The sequence below is a fragment of the Anguilla rostrata genome, chromosome 13 (genome assembly GCF_018555375.3).
Source record: "Anguilla rostrata isolate EN2019 chromosome 13, ASM1855537v3, whole genome shotgun sequence".
Classification (NCBI taxonomy): Eukaryota; Metazoa; Chordata; class Actinopteri; order Anguilliformes; family Anguillidae; genus Anguilla; species Anguilla rostrata.
Genome location: NC_057945.1, coordinates 11,622,282 through 11,637,506, shown reverse-complemented (window position 1 = coordinate 11,637,506; position 15,225 = coordinate 11,622,282). Strand labels below are relative to the sequence as shown.

Here is a 15,225-nt window from a genome sequence, read left to right as displayed (position 1 = left end):
TCGTAAAACCTCTCTAAGTATATAAAATATCCTTCCCCATATACAACATGCATTATAATAATATCAATATAATAAAAACACCAAAAAATGAACTATACATTCAAAGGCAAGCCATCGGAGTCTCAGCAAACATGCCTACACAGGTCCCATATGAAGCGAAGGAGCGTGCACCAGATGGCGCCCGCTTCTCCTTTTTTCCTCCCATGGCGGTTTGGACAAATGTTTCTTTTGGCAGATAGGATTGTGAGACGTTTCCGCAAAGATACTCGAAGGAACTGCTGTAGAATTTTGGTCACAGATACTGAAATGAATAGTATCGCGTACGGTCCTTTATCGCCTACTTTTCCTCAACGTTAAGTTTATACTCCTTGGGAGAATTGGGCCTGGAGTAGTGAATATCTTGTCTGTAGCCTGTACGGAATATAGACATCTGGACAGATTCGCTCTAGGACACACGTTTATGATAATGCGTCTCAATGAGGCGGCTTAAACTAAGAAGATGTCCAAATTGAAATAGTAACCTACCATATGAGGACTGTATGTATGTTTTTTTAAATTATCACACAATTTTCATAATGGTAATGCGATTTATTTATTTTTACAAGCAATGTATGAAAAGTTATGGTAAAACTCGAGTCGCGCACTTTCCATGCCTAAAACAATCACACCGCAAACAATAACCAGGAGTGTGACCGCAGAATCTCAACGAACATACAAGTCGCCCCACCCCTAGGCCAGAGCATCTTCTGTGAGATTGGTCCATAACGTTCCCGTTTTAATGGTGCGACCTACAACTGCAACTAATTGGCGTAGTAAGCACAACTTTGTCAGTGCCGTGAAAATTCCCTTCAGTTTCACGGAATAAATGTTTTTACAAGACGAGCAGCCGAGGTGCACACTTTCCACTTACCACTCGCCGGCCATGAAGAACATGTCTTTCTGGCGGCTAGAGAAGCGGAGCTCCAGCAAACCGGATCATGGGACGTCTTGCCCGAGCAGTGCCGAGACTCACTTTCCCACTTCCAAATCAGACAACTACAAAGCCATGGTCTCGATGAACAATTCTTTGGATGTTTACAATTACAAGACGCTGGCTTACTCCGGTGGAACGTTGCCGAGAAACCGCAGAAAGGTAGAAATTTCGTTTTGTTCAGTATATTTCAAACTGCTATGATATTTTCGAAGTGTGGCTGTTGTTTCGGATCCCATTCTGAACAACGATTAACATTAATATGTAGCTTAACGGATATATGCCTGAGCAGGTAGCATCTCATCCTACCACGTTTTACTTTAAATTGCACTATAGGCTACACATAAGAATAAGAACGTGAAAATAAAATTCTTATGATACATAATGCGGTTACTTAAAATGATGCACTACGCTAGTCTAATCAACTTCTTGCAGGTGATATTATAGTTGATTCCGTCTTTAAATACATTATTAACTGTGCTTTCATCGATGCATTGCATGCTAAACACGGTGTAAGCAAAACCTGTTCTATATTTAGTCCTCTACCTGTTTTATGTACATACTTGTCTGCTAACCTAGTCTTATGCGGGAGCAGAATGCGACACGTGCTGAACTGAACATCTGAAGAAAAATCCGCCCACTGTGTAGATATTGTAACATCAGCTAACAATTTGAACGGTGTAATTCAGATTAATGGCCCGAGGTTATCATGGTTGAAATGATTGAGCAACATTATAATTATTGTTAGGCAAATTAAAGTAGCCTGCCTAAACCTATCCCCCGTGCCCAAACCGATCACAGTCGTGTGTATGTGTGTACCAGTGTGCGTGTGTGTGCGTGTGTATGTGGGTATGTCTATAGGCTATGTAGCCTATAACCAATATTGCAGTCTCCGTGGTTACATGCATGGACATGTCCCTGATCAGTATTTCACACTTCGCAGGTAATGTAGCTATTGCAATATCTCGCATGTGGAATTCTTGCACGTGATTTGCATGTGTAAAGTGTTGGCACCTCGAGAAAATGGACGTAATTCCGTGGATCTTTAGCATTGCAGTGACCCAATTAAATTTTCGTGGGTGATCAGGTTGCAACAATGAAAAACGCTTCAGTGAAAGCACTGTAAAGTTCGAACATGGATCCTGCAACCACTGACATCACTGGCTTTGCGTTTCCTGTAGACTACCCGTGAAGCGGCTGCGAAATGCGACGTCGAGCTAACACACATTTTTATTGTTTAAATAACCTGAAATTTTGTGTCACTGTCCACATATAACATGATGTAGCTAAGGTCATTTCGCATGCAACAGTGACGAGCGGGAGCATGTATACACCCGTGCGCTTACCTTTAAATAATACTTCCAATGTATAATTTTAATGTATCGTTGTATATTATTTGAATACCAGTAAGAACAGTTCACATCGAAAGGAAGACGCATGGCTGTGTTATGCTGCTTTTTTCGTTCACAAGTTCAAGTTCCAAATTATTTGCATCCTGGTGTATTTTTGAAACACGTCTTTATTTAGAATTCTCGTGCAGTTGCCACTGGATTGGTATGCCCGGGACTGTAAAATCCAACCACATACAAATTACTCGAGCAATTTTTCCACTGGAAAGAGTCTAATTTACCCAAAATCATCACAGAATATAATTTATTGTCTGTGTTTTATCAATTGTCATAAAAACCTGGTGGCTGAATGAACAGTGAACTCTGAACGCACCTATGAATAACAGTGTAACTGACAGTTATTATTATGAGCCTCTGTTTACGCATATTTTGTTGTATGTCTACCCAACCCAAAGAAGGGGTCCCGAGAATGTTTCAGCATAGAGCCATGTCCCTCCCTGTTTCTGCCAGATGATGATGTCATTCATTGGAACCCTCAGTGTGATATACGGGCTCGCTTGTTCGCAGACTGACTGGGCCGGTGTTGCGCTTGTCCTCGTTTCATCACGCAATAGCGTCTCCTCCGGTTGATCGAGCTCTTGCCTCTTCCAGCTGTGCAGCAGTGTCGCTCGTCTTCGCCCGCAGACTGAACTTAGGCTATTCGGTTCTATGACGTCGCTGTGTGCACTTGGAAATAAGTTCATGAAAACAATACATTTTTGGTATTAGTGGTTGGAAGGCGAGGGACTACTGGGTTCGCCTCAAATTATCAGGACTAAGAACCTTCTCTCGCTAACTTACGTTTTGTAGGACTCTCTTGCAGCTAAGATCAGAAATTCAGAAACAATGCTGATAAAAACAATTGAAAGTGTGAACACTTCTTTTTACTGTGCTTTTATGTCATCTATATCCATCTTACAGAACTGTGCTTTGCCTGTATTTCGTCAATTATTTTGAACTGTTCAGTGGGACAACTTGGTGATTGATTGATTGATTTGTTGATTGATTGGTTGGTGGGTCAAAATGGATAAGTTGGCCACATTTTGGCCCTTGGGTCATAGTTCAGTAACCCCTGATTTAAAGTACATAAAGGCCAGATCTGATCTTCAGAATGTGTGGCTGTTTTTTGCAGATTTGCAGGCTTTATATATCGTTTCCTGCCTATATTTGTTCAGATAGGCTGTGTGTATGGATGGAACATTCCAGCTTACCAGGTCATGCGGCTGATAAACATCAAAAACGAATCAAATGTATTGATCAGAGAGCAACTTCCAAGAAGGACAGAGCAGGTATAATGAGATTAACTGGACGGATCGATTTGATTTAGCTTTTTAGCTTTTAGCTTTTTATTAAAATTACAGGGGAAAGTTAGCCAAAGAGACGTTTGCAAGTCGCTCTGTCTAAAAGCGTCTGCCAACTCTGCCGAGGGGCTAAATTGGAAATTGTAAGAGGGGGAAAAAAAGTCCAGCTTTGATGAGTGATGTGTTGCTTTTCTGCTTGTTGTCCAAGAACAGTGGGTCTACAGATGAAAGGCTTTCACTGTTAGGAGGAGAATAAAGCCTGTGTCATTTTCATGCCCACGTCCCCCACAAGCCCGCCATACAAGCCCAGCCGCGTTGCTACAAAAGACCTTTGTGAAAACCCTTATCAGAAGGCTTGTCAGTACAGTATTTGGTTATTATAATTATTTAAATGCCTCACAGGGTGAGTTCTTACGTAAAAAGTAATATGTTACCGAATTAGTTCTATTATTCTCGAAGTGAACGTGCCAATTTAGAGAACAGTGCGTTGATTCCTAAGAGTTGAAGGGGAAGGGCGTGAGCCTTTGGTGCCTTATGCATAAATAATGAAATGCTGTCCTGCTCCTCCTCTTTCTGTACCTGTGGGAAGAATCAAGGCTTTCTGCTGGCTGTAGTGTGTAACTCCACATGCTGGGGAACATGCCAATAGTGATGACTCCCAATATTTAAAAGGATGAAACCTTTGCAGAAAATGCACGTATCACATGTAATATAAATTGCTGACAATATTCGGCCAGGTCAGTATGAGGAGAAAGTACTGTACGACCGCAAGCAGCTGTGATCAGTGACCAAGCACAAAATGGCCCCCATAGAAGACCTTGAGCTTAAAAGTAAAAGTATTCCTTGGAGAGAGAACTTCTGTTGCTGTTGTTTCTGTTGTTTGAAATAGGTCAGTATGTGACAGTAAATGATAGTCATTTTTGTAGAACTGAAAAATAAAATAAAAGTTCAGCTGGTTAGTGGTTCTGATAGGAGGGCCAAACTGAGAACCAACGGCCTCTTACACAGACAGTCGGACCCTCTGCATCGCCGGTTGGCCTAGCTCCTTCTGATTGGTGCTCTCTCTGGTCCCTGCAGGTGGCGTCGCAGATGTGGAACTCCATGACGCACTCGCCTGAGCAGCACAGGTAAGCCGCCTGCGTTCTTCTGGGTATGTCCTTCAGCCCTGCTGAATTGTCTCATATTCACCAGCTGAGTTCTTGTGCGGTGGAGACCAGACTGCTGTTGGCTGCTTTCCCTTGTGTTTCTCAAACAGGGTGGAGGGAGAACATGGCTGAACTGTTTAATCTGACAGAAATCTCCAGATAATAATAAAATATTTATCAAAATCCAAAAGGAAATTTTGTCCGTGAATAAGCATTTCTTTAGCCAGTTTGTCACAAATTTGGATGCATTTGAGTTTACAGTTGCACAACTTTAATCAGGAGCGCTAGAAGGAAAGCTATATTACACCACTACAGTGCAGCAACCAGCTTATTTCAACACTGACCTATCTCCCAATAGAAAATCAAACGAGACATGTGCTGTTATCATTGATCCGGCCCTGAGCTAAGATCCCTTCCAAAAATGCAACAGGCACAGCACCGAGCTGACTTTTGCAAACTTCTCCCTGACGTGCTTTGCTTCACCCTTCTTTTCGTTTCGAGCGCCGGGTCCTCAGTACCGGGCCAACAGCTGTGTGTCCCATAGAGGGCCTTGTTATGAGCGTTGCGGTTCCTTTTTTTTAAATCGCTCAATACCGCCATTGTTTTTGTTCCTTTTTTTTGCCCGAAGCGTGACGCTAATTGTTCGGAATACATAATTAGTGACGTATATGGAAAGTTTTTTTATTTTTCATTTTTTATCCATGTGTGTTGTCTTTTTACTGTCTTGCAAAGCGAGGAAAGTTTCCCAAAGCATGAGCACCCTCCCTTTGCTCTCCTCTTACCCAGGGCTGCACACAACAGTGAGGAACAGCTGTGATCTTTTTCATTAAAGACTTGCATGAATAGAAATTTTGACTGCGCAATGCGAAAGACCCTCAAAAAACAGCCAAAATGTGGCAATCTCATGTGCTGCTGGGACACGTAATTCAGAAGGTTAGGATTGCATCACAGAGCTGAAGTAACATCAGAAGGCCTCTGGGTTTAGGGCCGTTCTTCAGACACGGAAGGCATTGCAACTGCATGTCTGCTCAGCAGGAGTTTTCCCTGGGTGCAGAGGTGGCCGCAGTGCTCACACAAGCTGCGAGATCGCGATGTCAGCGTTCTTCTGTGACTTGCAGTCGGACACCCTGGTTTCTGTGATAAATGTGTGATTTCAAAGCATCTTTTTTAAACCACGTACTAAACACTCTGTGCATAAGAATTTTTTTTGATCGGTTTTTAATGTGCCTTTGCGTCTTTGCTTACCCTTCTCCATCCTGTCTGTTTGATTCCAGGAAGGTCATTGTTTTGGAGAAAGAAGATGAGGAGGCGTTTGGCTTTGAGATCCAGGTAAGAGGATTGTCCGGTCGGGTGGAGATCCTGTGCAGTTTGGGTCGGATAACAGGGTTCCCTCCTTATCCATATTAACCCTCAGATTTAGGGCATCAGGGACAGATTACGCCGGGTTTCACTTCAGCACTTAATCTGCGCCAGTAGGAGGTCGTGGGGATCATGCAATTCTTCCGTCTGTTTGTTAAAAATCACTGACCCGTGTGTCCAGCAGGGAGACTTATAGAAGTCTAGACTTCCTCTAGTGTTATCGACTGCTGCTATTATCCGTGCTGTTTTCCCGTTGAGGTACAGAGTCATGTTAGAGTCATACTGTATGAACCCACATACCATTGAATCCACAGAAGTTCGTAAGTCAGAATTGGTAAAAAAAGATGGACAAAAAGTAATGGTGCAATGTGCAATGTGCAAAGAGAAAAAGCGATAAGAAAATGTTTCAGTCAAATTACATCAATCTGTGTGTCCAACAGACTATTATTAAAATGATTAAATTATTTAAGAAAACACTGATGACACAAGACAGCATTTATTTTCTGTATAATTTAGTGCAGTGTTATCAACCTGTGCTGGCTGGAGCAGATTTTCCTGCTTCCATGGTGATTTAACACTTTGTTAAATCTTTTTTAAATTATTATTATTATTATTATTATTATTAGTAGTAGTAGTAGCACTAATAATAATAGTAATAGTTTTAGTAACTGTGTTGGCACAATATTTGTTTCTTTGAGTTGGAAAACCCTGTGGTCATGTTTTTTCAGAAGACAGGTTGTATTTAGAATCAAAATGGCAGTCAGTTTTCTTTTTTTTTAGATTTCTTATTTATTATTTAGACAGAGAGGTCAGGGTGCAGTGTTTGTGTTTCCCGCTCACGTTTTGTTTGGACCCGTTCCACGTTGTGCTTGACCATTCGCCTGCCTCGAACATCGAGCCAGTTCCATCTCTGACATGACTGGTCACCTGCCCAATATCCACCGCATTCAACAGTATAAACCATCTACATCTTACGTCATCACATCTCTGTCAGATCTCATCTGACGTCACAGGATGTCAGTATGTAGGCCTTGCGGGTACTACAGGCCTAGAGATCTTTAACCCGTGTTAGTGAGGCAGTTTACTGCTGGCACTGTTTCAGAGGCGTTAAAACCGCGTCCACAAAATGTCAACATGCGATTTGTGGTTGTTCACGGTCAGTGTTCCGCGTTGGTTTACTGCAGCCCCTCCCTTACCTGTTTCACCTGTTTGGTGAATGAAACAGACTGAAACAGCAAAGGTGTAATTTGCATGGTTTTGTCGCTGTCAATGTTTGGAGGAAGTTCCAGCCTGAATGGTAAACTGGCAAACCGCTGAGAGGCAGCTGCCGGTGATTCAGAGATGCGGGGGAGAACGGCAGTGGCCTGGTTCTGCGTAGTCAATCGTCATGGGTCAGCCGAGATGAGCTGTCACTTTCATTCTCGGTGACGTTTTTTTTCTGAGAAGGGATTGAAGCAGGGACCTTTGAATTTCAGTGTGGAATTTACGGTGCTTTCTTCTCAATGTAATGTGGTGGGCGTTGCATGAAAGAGCAAGGGTCATTGGTTATAGCAATCATAAACAAGCAGTGAATGCGGGGTGTAACCATTTATCACAAAAATGTTTTTTTTTAAACATTTCTTAAATTATTGCTACAGAGTACTAAGCCTATGTAAATGTAATCTGTGTGAAGTGTGATTCTTTATTTTGGTGTCTGCTGTCAATAGAATTAGCTTCGCAGTTATAAACAAGTTTTGGTTTTTGTAGTTCAGCAGTCCAAAATTAAGTCAAAATGGAAGGTCAGCAATGTTAAAGCTGACAAGTGCTGGTTGAGTTGTGGCCTCGACTGCACATTGCTTTCTGGTGACGGCGGCAGGGCTGGAATCCTCTGACAGAGAGGCCTTCCTTCAGCTTGTGAGAGTGTAAAGGAAGCGCCACGAGATTAAGGTTTTCACACACACAGGGAAGACAGTGGAGGTGTCCACACACGGTTCTGTATCCGATTTTACCTTTCCTCTTGCTCTGTGTGTGTTACCCCTCTTTTTTTTTTCTCGATAAAATACAAATGTCTTGGATGACAAAACTTGTTGTACTGGAAATGTGTTATTTTGGACGTATTATTTTATTATAGTTTTATGGAATGTCCCTTGTAGTGTAGGTTTCATGGTAGAGTATATGATTCTTGAGAGTAAGATCAGAGGCTCATGTCCCCTAGAGAGGACAAAAATTAATTGCCTGTTTTTAGCATATACATAAGACATGGTTCCTTACATTGGTTCCACATATATACAGTGACAAGAGAAGACTATATATGTAATATATACATGCTTCTCTGTAGGATCCATAGAAACGCTGTTTTTATCCACTGCCAAACCTGCACACCTGTGCAGTCATTACGATTGATTTATGAGGGAAACTCCAAGGTCAGTCTCCTGGCTGTTCCGCTCCATTTATAAAACCCTTTGTTCAAGTGGAGTGCTTCTCAATATTAATCTTAGAAGCAGGTCACGGCTTTGTTGCCAAAGCCTTTGAGGGTTTATAAAATGAGGAAGGACAGCTCGGTGCAGTGTGCCAGTTTTATACACAGTGCTCTTCTTTGTGGAGAGTTCAAAATCCATTTCAAATTCCTCTAATTAAAATCTCTCCCCCATCCTCTACTTACCATGTTGTACTTTCTATTCGTTCTTCCCCTCCAGGCTAATCGCATACACTAAATTTAGAATACTTTGAACTGACTTCTATTCTATGAAGCTAATAGCAGTCTTTTCCCATCGATTCACTGCTTGCTGCAGATACACCACAGAATCGCTACTGATGGCATCAGTGTGTTTATATTGTCTATCGATTATATTAGTTTATATTTAGTCTATCGAGCTAGAGTAGCAACGCTTTCAAAGCATGTTCATTAACAACTGTAAATGAATTCCACACCCACATCTGGAAGCGATGCTCGCTGATTGGCTGCTCTAACTTTTGTCTTCATTTTGTTTCAGACCTACGGTCTCCATCACACGGACGAGACGTCGGTGGAGATGTGCACGTTCGTCTGTAAGGTGTGTCCTGGCAGCCCCGCCCATCGTGCGGGCCTCAGAGTTGGTGAGCATCTCCCCGGTTTTATTGGTCATTGTGGTTCCAGCAGGGAGCTCTGTGTGAAAGTACAGGTTTACACTCAACGCCGAGCTGAGACAGGCAGACTGCAGGCACCCCGGCAGCCAGGCGGCTGATTGGCCGGTTTATAGTGCTTTATGAGATGGGAGAAATCTGACTGGCCAGACCTGCCTCCCCAGGGGGGACTCCACGGGCAATTATTCACTGCTGTGCGTGGCTGCCGGCCAAGCCTGGCACAGTCAGCACATAATGCCAGACCTCCGGGCACCGCTACACGCTGGAGTCTGAGCGAGGAGAGGAAACTTAAAAGCGCCAAAAACAGAGGGGCGTCTGACAGCAGGCTCCAGGAGGGCGGAGCTTGATGTCAAACCCCACCCTTCGACATCCAACCCTACCCCTCCTGCATCCTGCAGTCGGGTCTACTTGCAAAAACAACAAACTTAAGACCAAAGGCCTTCTCACAAATGCACGCAGGCACACGTGCATGCTAGTAGAAATGTATAAAACATGCATTAGTATGTATGCAAATGTAAATGATTTGAAATATACAGAAAATGGTTGCCAAATGGCCACAGCAGTGACTCCGCCCATGCAGGTGGCAGGTGAGGTGAACCGATAAGCTCCTCCCCCCATCTTGTTTACCTGCTGATAGCCCGGCTGTCTGAGTGTCAATAAGACCCAAAGCTGTGTTTTTTTCTGCCGTTGAACTGTTGAGCGCACTGCAAACACAGCAGCGAGCTTCCCCATTTCCAGCCTATCAAAGCACTGGGAATATGAGCAGCTGCCGTCACCTGCAATAGCAATATTAGAGTCTGAATACCCTTAAGAAAATGCAATATACTGACAATATATGCAAATAAAGTGTATTTTTGTGATATTGCACCGTGTCAATATATAAGGGCAAATATACAACTTATTTCTGGTTTTAGATATTGCAATATATTACATTGCCCTGAAACATATTTGTTAGTGTATTTTTTAAAATTCCATATATTTACAATATATTGCAGTATATTACTTTTTTTTTGTTGGAGTATCCATGTCATTTTATGAATTGTTAAAAACACATTGTATCTCTCTCTCTGTAACTGATAGTTTCACTTCCTGTACTGCTGAAGTGCTTTGCATTTCATGCTTCAGGAAAATGCAAAAACCCACCGTGCTATTTGAGGGGCTTTTTGGCAGCTGAATTCCAGGGAGAGGAAAACACTGTCAGTCTTTAGGGCAGAAACTCATTTTTCTGTTGCAGTACTTAAATATCACCTGAGTAAAACATTAAAGAAACTGTGTGGCTTAAAAATTCAAGCTGGAAAAAGCTCGAATTTCTCACGACAGAAACAGTACGAATAAATAAAGAATTAGAACAGTAATGATCTTGTCAGTGTTTTATGACCGTGTTAAAATGATTGAATACATTTTCCCCACTGCGTTTACGAAAAAGGAGAGTAAGAGTAATATGCCAGGTGTTGTTTATTAATATTTCATATGCATGGGGTGTAGCATAGTGTTCAATCATCATTATTTTCAATGAGGTTTTGTTGTGACTGAGCTGACCTACATAGTTAAATAAGGAAAATAATATACCCATTAATCATAAGCAACATTTACTACCCCAGAATGCAGTAGCAGGTAACTGCAACTGACTGCAGCAGTAATAAAAACTCAACGATTTGTTGATGTAAATATGGCCTTTTGATTTATGTGATACAGGAGACACCATCTCAGGTGTCAACGAGGCCAGCGTCGATGGGTTTCGACATAAGGAAATCGTTCAGCTGATAAGATCCTCTGGCAACACCATCAGGTGAGTATTCCTGCTCGGAGAAAACAGGTTATAGAGGCAACAGGATCTGTTAGCAGAAACCTCTCCCACTCCATCGCTTGCACACATACACAAACACACACAGACGCGCCGACTCCTGTAGAGTTCTGCAGCGTTTGACCTTTGACCTCATGACAGTTAGTCAAGTTGACATTCCCCCTATTTCTTTGCTTTGGTAAACAATCACCTGTGTCAACAGTATGGTTATAGGGGGAAATACATATTCCAGTGTTTGCTGGAACAGTTTAGGAGTGAACAATGATCTTAGTGAATATCCAGTGTTGTTTGCTCCAGTGTTGTTTACTGAAGTGTTGTTTTTTCTCCTTCAATGAAACAGAGTTGAAACGGAGTATAATCACGTGGCTTTGAATAATAGTATTAGAAATAATAAATATGACCATTCCATTAATAATGAAAAAAACCAAAAATCTTCATAAAATTCAGAAAACGTATGACAAGTTTGTGAGTGGTTCAGTTTGAAATACATCTGCCCGTTAGATCCAAATAGTGAGACCCAGAGTATGGGTGATGAATGTTGTTCCGTTAGTCTTAGGAAATAGGAAGTGAAGCAGGTACTTCACAGCAGGTCTTCTGTGCGTTCTGTGAACCCGCGGCACCCGCACTCACACAGGCTGTCTTCCCTCCAGGCTGGAGACGGTGTACAGTGACTCCTTACGGAAGGCTGAGCTGGAGGCCAGACTGCAGTATCTACGGGTGAGTCACTCTGCAGTATTTAATGAGTCAAAGTAGTCACTCTGCAGTATTTACTGAGTCAAAGGAGTCACTCTACAGTATTTAATGAGTCGAAGGACTCACTCTACAGTATTTACAGAGTCAAAGGCGCCTATTTAATGAGTTAAAGATGCCACTCTGCAGTATTTAATGAGTCAAAGGAGTCACTCTATAGTATTTAATGAGTCAAAGGAGTCACTCTACAGTATTTAATGAGTCAAAGGAGTCACTCTATAGTATTTACAGAATCAAAGGCGCCTATTTAATGAGTCAAAGGAGTCACTCTACAGTATTTAATGAGTCAAAGGAGTCACTCTACAGTATTTACAGAGTCAAAGGCGCCTATTTAATGAGTCAAAGGCGCCACTCTGCAGTATTTAATGAGTCAAATGAGCCACTCTGCAGTACCCAGAAAGTCATTCTACAGTCCCTGCAGAGCCATTCTACTGTATCTACATTATATTGTGTTTATTTAGCACTCTCATTCAGTGAGACTTACAGTGAAGGAGTACGTTCACCTGCTTTACATAAGTAGTAGAGCCAGACCTGACGAACAACATTCCCAGACCAACGTATATAAAACATCACTACAGCGCTAATGCAAACGAGCTATGCTCAACAAGAACCAACATTCAAATTCTGAACGCATGTAAATGACATCCATCTCAAGCCCTAAGAAGTAAAACCTGAAAAAACCATAAATTGAACTTAATGAGTGTTAGGGGTAGGGAACATAAGGTATGAGTGTTAGGGGGAGGGATAAGAGCGTAACAAAAATGCTGTGTCAAGGGGTGGTTGTTCTGTTTGCCTTCTGCTGTCTTGACCACCTTGGGAAGTCCGTTCCACCATTGGGGGTACAGACAGGCTAGGATGGGATAGCCAGACTCCCTGAGGTTGTGGAGTAGAGAGGGCGAAGGGCCTGAAGATTGATTGGTTCGCTTGGTTTACTACAGTCTGACTGATTTAAGTGGCTCTGCAGAATGCAATTAGTCATTGTGCAGCAGTTAGGCATGGGCCATTCTACAGTATCGACTGAGCTACTGAGCCAATCACATCTGACGGTAATATTAAACTGGAGTTTGTCAGTTTCACCAGTTTTTTTCTTTAATTTCCATGACGACACATCTCAGTCACCAGCTGCAGCGTGGTCTTGTTTTCTGGCAGGACCTCCTCATTGGTCAACGAATGACTCAGTCTTGAGGGAGAAACAGGAACTTACTTTGTTTTTTGTGTCTTTAAATAGCAAACCTTGCAGGAGAAGTGGGATGAATATGAGTCTCTTATGAAACAGGAGCAAAAGCTTCTGCATGGTGAGTTCGCCCTCTGGTCACACTCTATGTGATATGTTACCCAGTGCATTGTTTGGTCACTATGAACAAACAAGTGTCTTATTTAAAGGCATAGTTCACTTTCTGGGGCTTTTCATATTTGTCTCATATTATTTTTGTGTCTCTTTTTGATTAGGCATTAGGATGTTTTAGATATTTAGAGAAGTTTCTGACAACCTGCCGGCTTTATAATGGCAGGTAGAGGGTCTGGCTCAGTCAAAAACATACACTAAAACTGAAATAATTTGCAAAAAAACCCCAGAAAGTCAGCTATACCTTTAATTTGCAAGAGATCTATATCTGCTGAACTGTGTACCAGCACCCAGAAAACTCAGAGCATGTGTCTAACATGAAGCCTGTCCCACCCTAGGTAGCACCCAAACTGTAGGAAATGTCTCTCCCTCAATGTCCTGTAGTCTCCCTCAGTGTCCTGTAGTCTCCCTCAGTGTCCTGTAGTTTCCCTCAGTGTCCTGTCTCACGCACTGTCCAAACTGTTTTTTTCTGTAGGCATTCTAATGAGCGATGAGGCGGTCTCAGAGTCCAAGGCCCTGGCGTGTTTCAACGTGGGCAACCCCAGCCCCGTCCCCAGCCCCGCCCACCTCCACCACCACCAGCTCACCCACCATCCCGCCCACGTCCCCACCAGCGCTAGCAGGAGCGCTAGCAACGTTAGCACCGCAACAGCAGCTAGCCCGCACAGCCACGCCTCCCCATGTCCCAGCAGCCGCCCCAGCGCCGGCTCCACAGAGGAGCGGCTTCCTGGAGGCGCCCACAGGGCCAGCGGCCTCTTCGCCGCCGCCAAGACCAACCTCACCCGCAGCGCCAGCACCCGCAGCTACCTGCGGGGGGCGGCGGGGCACGGCGCGTCTGAGAAGCCGGGCGGTGCCAGCCAGGGTCTCTACGGCTCCCTGCCGCGGCGGGCCAAGCAGAACAGTTTGTGCAGACATCTGCTCAGGTTCATTCCAGGACTCAACAGACCCCTGGAGGAGGATGAGAACAAGCTGTGACAACCAGACCGCACCTTACCTCATCTCAAATCTTACTCCCGCTCAAATATTACCATGTCTGAAATCTTAACCCATCCCAAATCCCACTCCATCCCAGATCCCACTCCATCCCAAATCTTACCTCAACCCAAATCTCATCCCACCCCAAATCTTACCCTATCAAAAATCTCACGCCATCCCAAGTCAGACCTTGCTCCATATCCAACCCCATCTGAATTCCTGCCCCATTTTAAAACCCATCCCTTCCCATACCCTGTGGCAGGGTCTGTAGTGACCTCTTTGGCCTCAGTAAGGGTTTGTAAAATTACTTTTGTGCTGCACATGCCTTTTTCCATTTTTTATGCAGGTATTTATTTATTCCGTGTTTTTGTAGAACTTTTTTTCTTTTGTAATAAAGACAAAAAATGCCAGCTGGTCGTGCTGATCCTGTAAGAGTAACCTTGTTATGAGATTATGAATGGCTCTTTTTTTTTCCTTCAAAAGTGATGAGCAAATTAAAGTGGATCACTGGAAAGTTTTTATCTTGTGACTGTGGATTTTCATCATTCTTGTAGCTCTGCAATGCAGTGGCCTATATCATTTATCCCAAAGACAACTTCACTCACCTTCAGATACCTCCGTCCTTAAAATGCATGTGAAGAACTGTCCCCACTGGTTTAAGCTTGCTCATTTGAAAATTAGAGACCTAGTGAAAATGAGAAGTAAAAAAAAAGGGGGTCATAGCCCCTGATTAATAATACAGTGTAATTGTGAACATGTGCTTAACCAGTTTTCCTTAAATACCATATCGGTTTCTCTCAACTCTGAAGACCAGAAGGAGTCAACAGTGAATTCAGCTGTGAAGTAGACTGACTCCAGAAAGTATGGGCCAATATTTTGCTGAAATTTGGCGTTTCAGTAAGCACACTGTTCCACCCATAACTAAGCTTAGCAGAGCCACATACAACAGCCGCACTCAACACATTTGGATGAAGGGTTACCCAGAAATTCCTGTTTGGCTCAAAGGTATCCAGTGTATCCAGGTATTGCCATTAGACACTGATGTAGCTGACGTAATGTGAGAATTTCTTTGATCTGCTTGCAAAA

General features: G+C 43.0%; 1 protein-coding gene across 1 annotated transcript; it reads left to right on the top strand.

Moving 5' to 3' along the window:
- Positions 1-239: 239 nt before the first annotated feature.
- On the top strand, positions 240-14,656 carry LOC135238182 (general receptor for phosphoinositides 1-associated scaffold protein-like). The gene is made up of 8 exons (XM_064305897.1): positions 240-1,132; positions 4,737-4,786; positions 6,079-6,133; positions 9,136-9,238; positions 10,961-11,054; positions 11,720-11,786; positions 13,048-13,114; positions 13,640-14,656. Exons 1-8 carry the CDS (start codon positions 866-868, stop codon positions 14,137-14,139), a joined length of 1,203 nt encoding a protein of 400 aa, XP_064161967.1. The 5' UTR covers positions 240-865; the 3' UTR covers positions 14,140-14,656.
- Positions 14,657-15,225: the final 569 nt, after the last annotated feature.

Bases quoted from the DNA above. Each gene is read 5' to 3' on its own strand.
- LOC135238182 (XM_064305897.1), top strand. From the start codon at position 866: ATGTTTTTACAAGACGAGCAGCCGAGGTGCACACTTTCCACTTACCAC. The intron at 11,055-11,719 runs GTGAGTATTCCT...TCTTCCCTCCAG, and splicing joins TCCTCTGGCAACACCATCAG to GCTGGAGACGGTGTACAGTG. The intron at 13,115-13,639 runs GTGAGTTCGCCC...TTTTTTCTGTAG, and splicing joins GGAGCAAAAGCTTCTGCATG to GCATTCTAATGAGCGATGAG.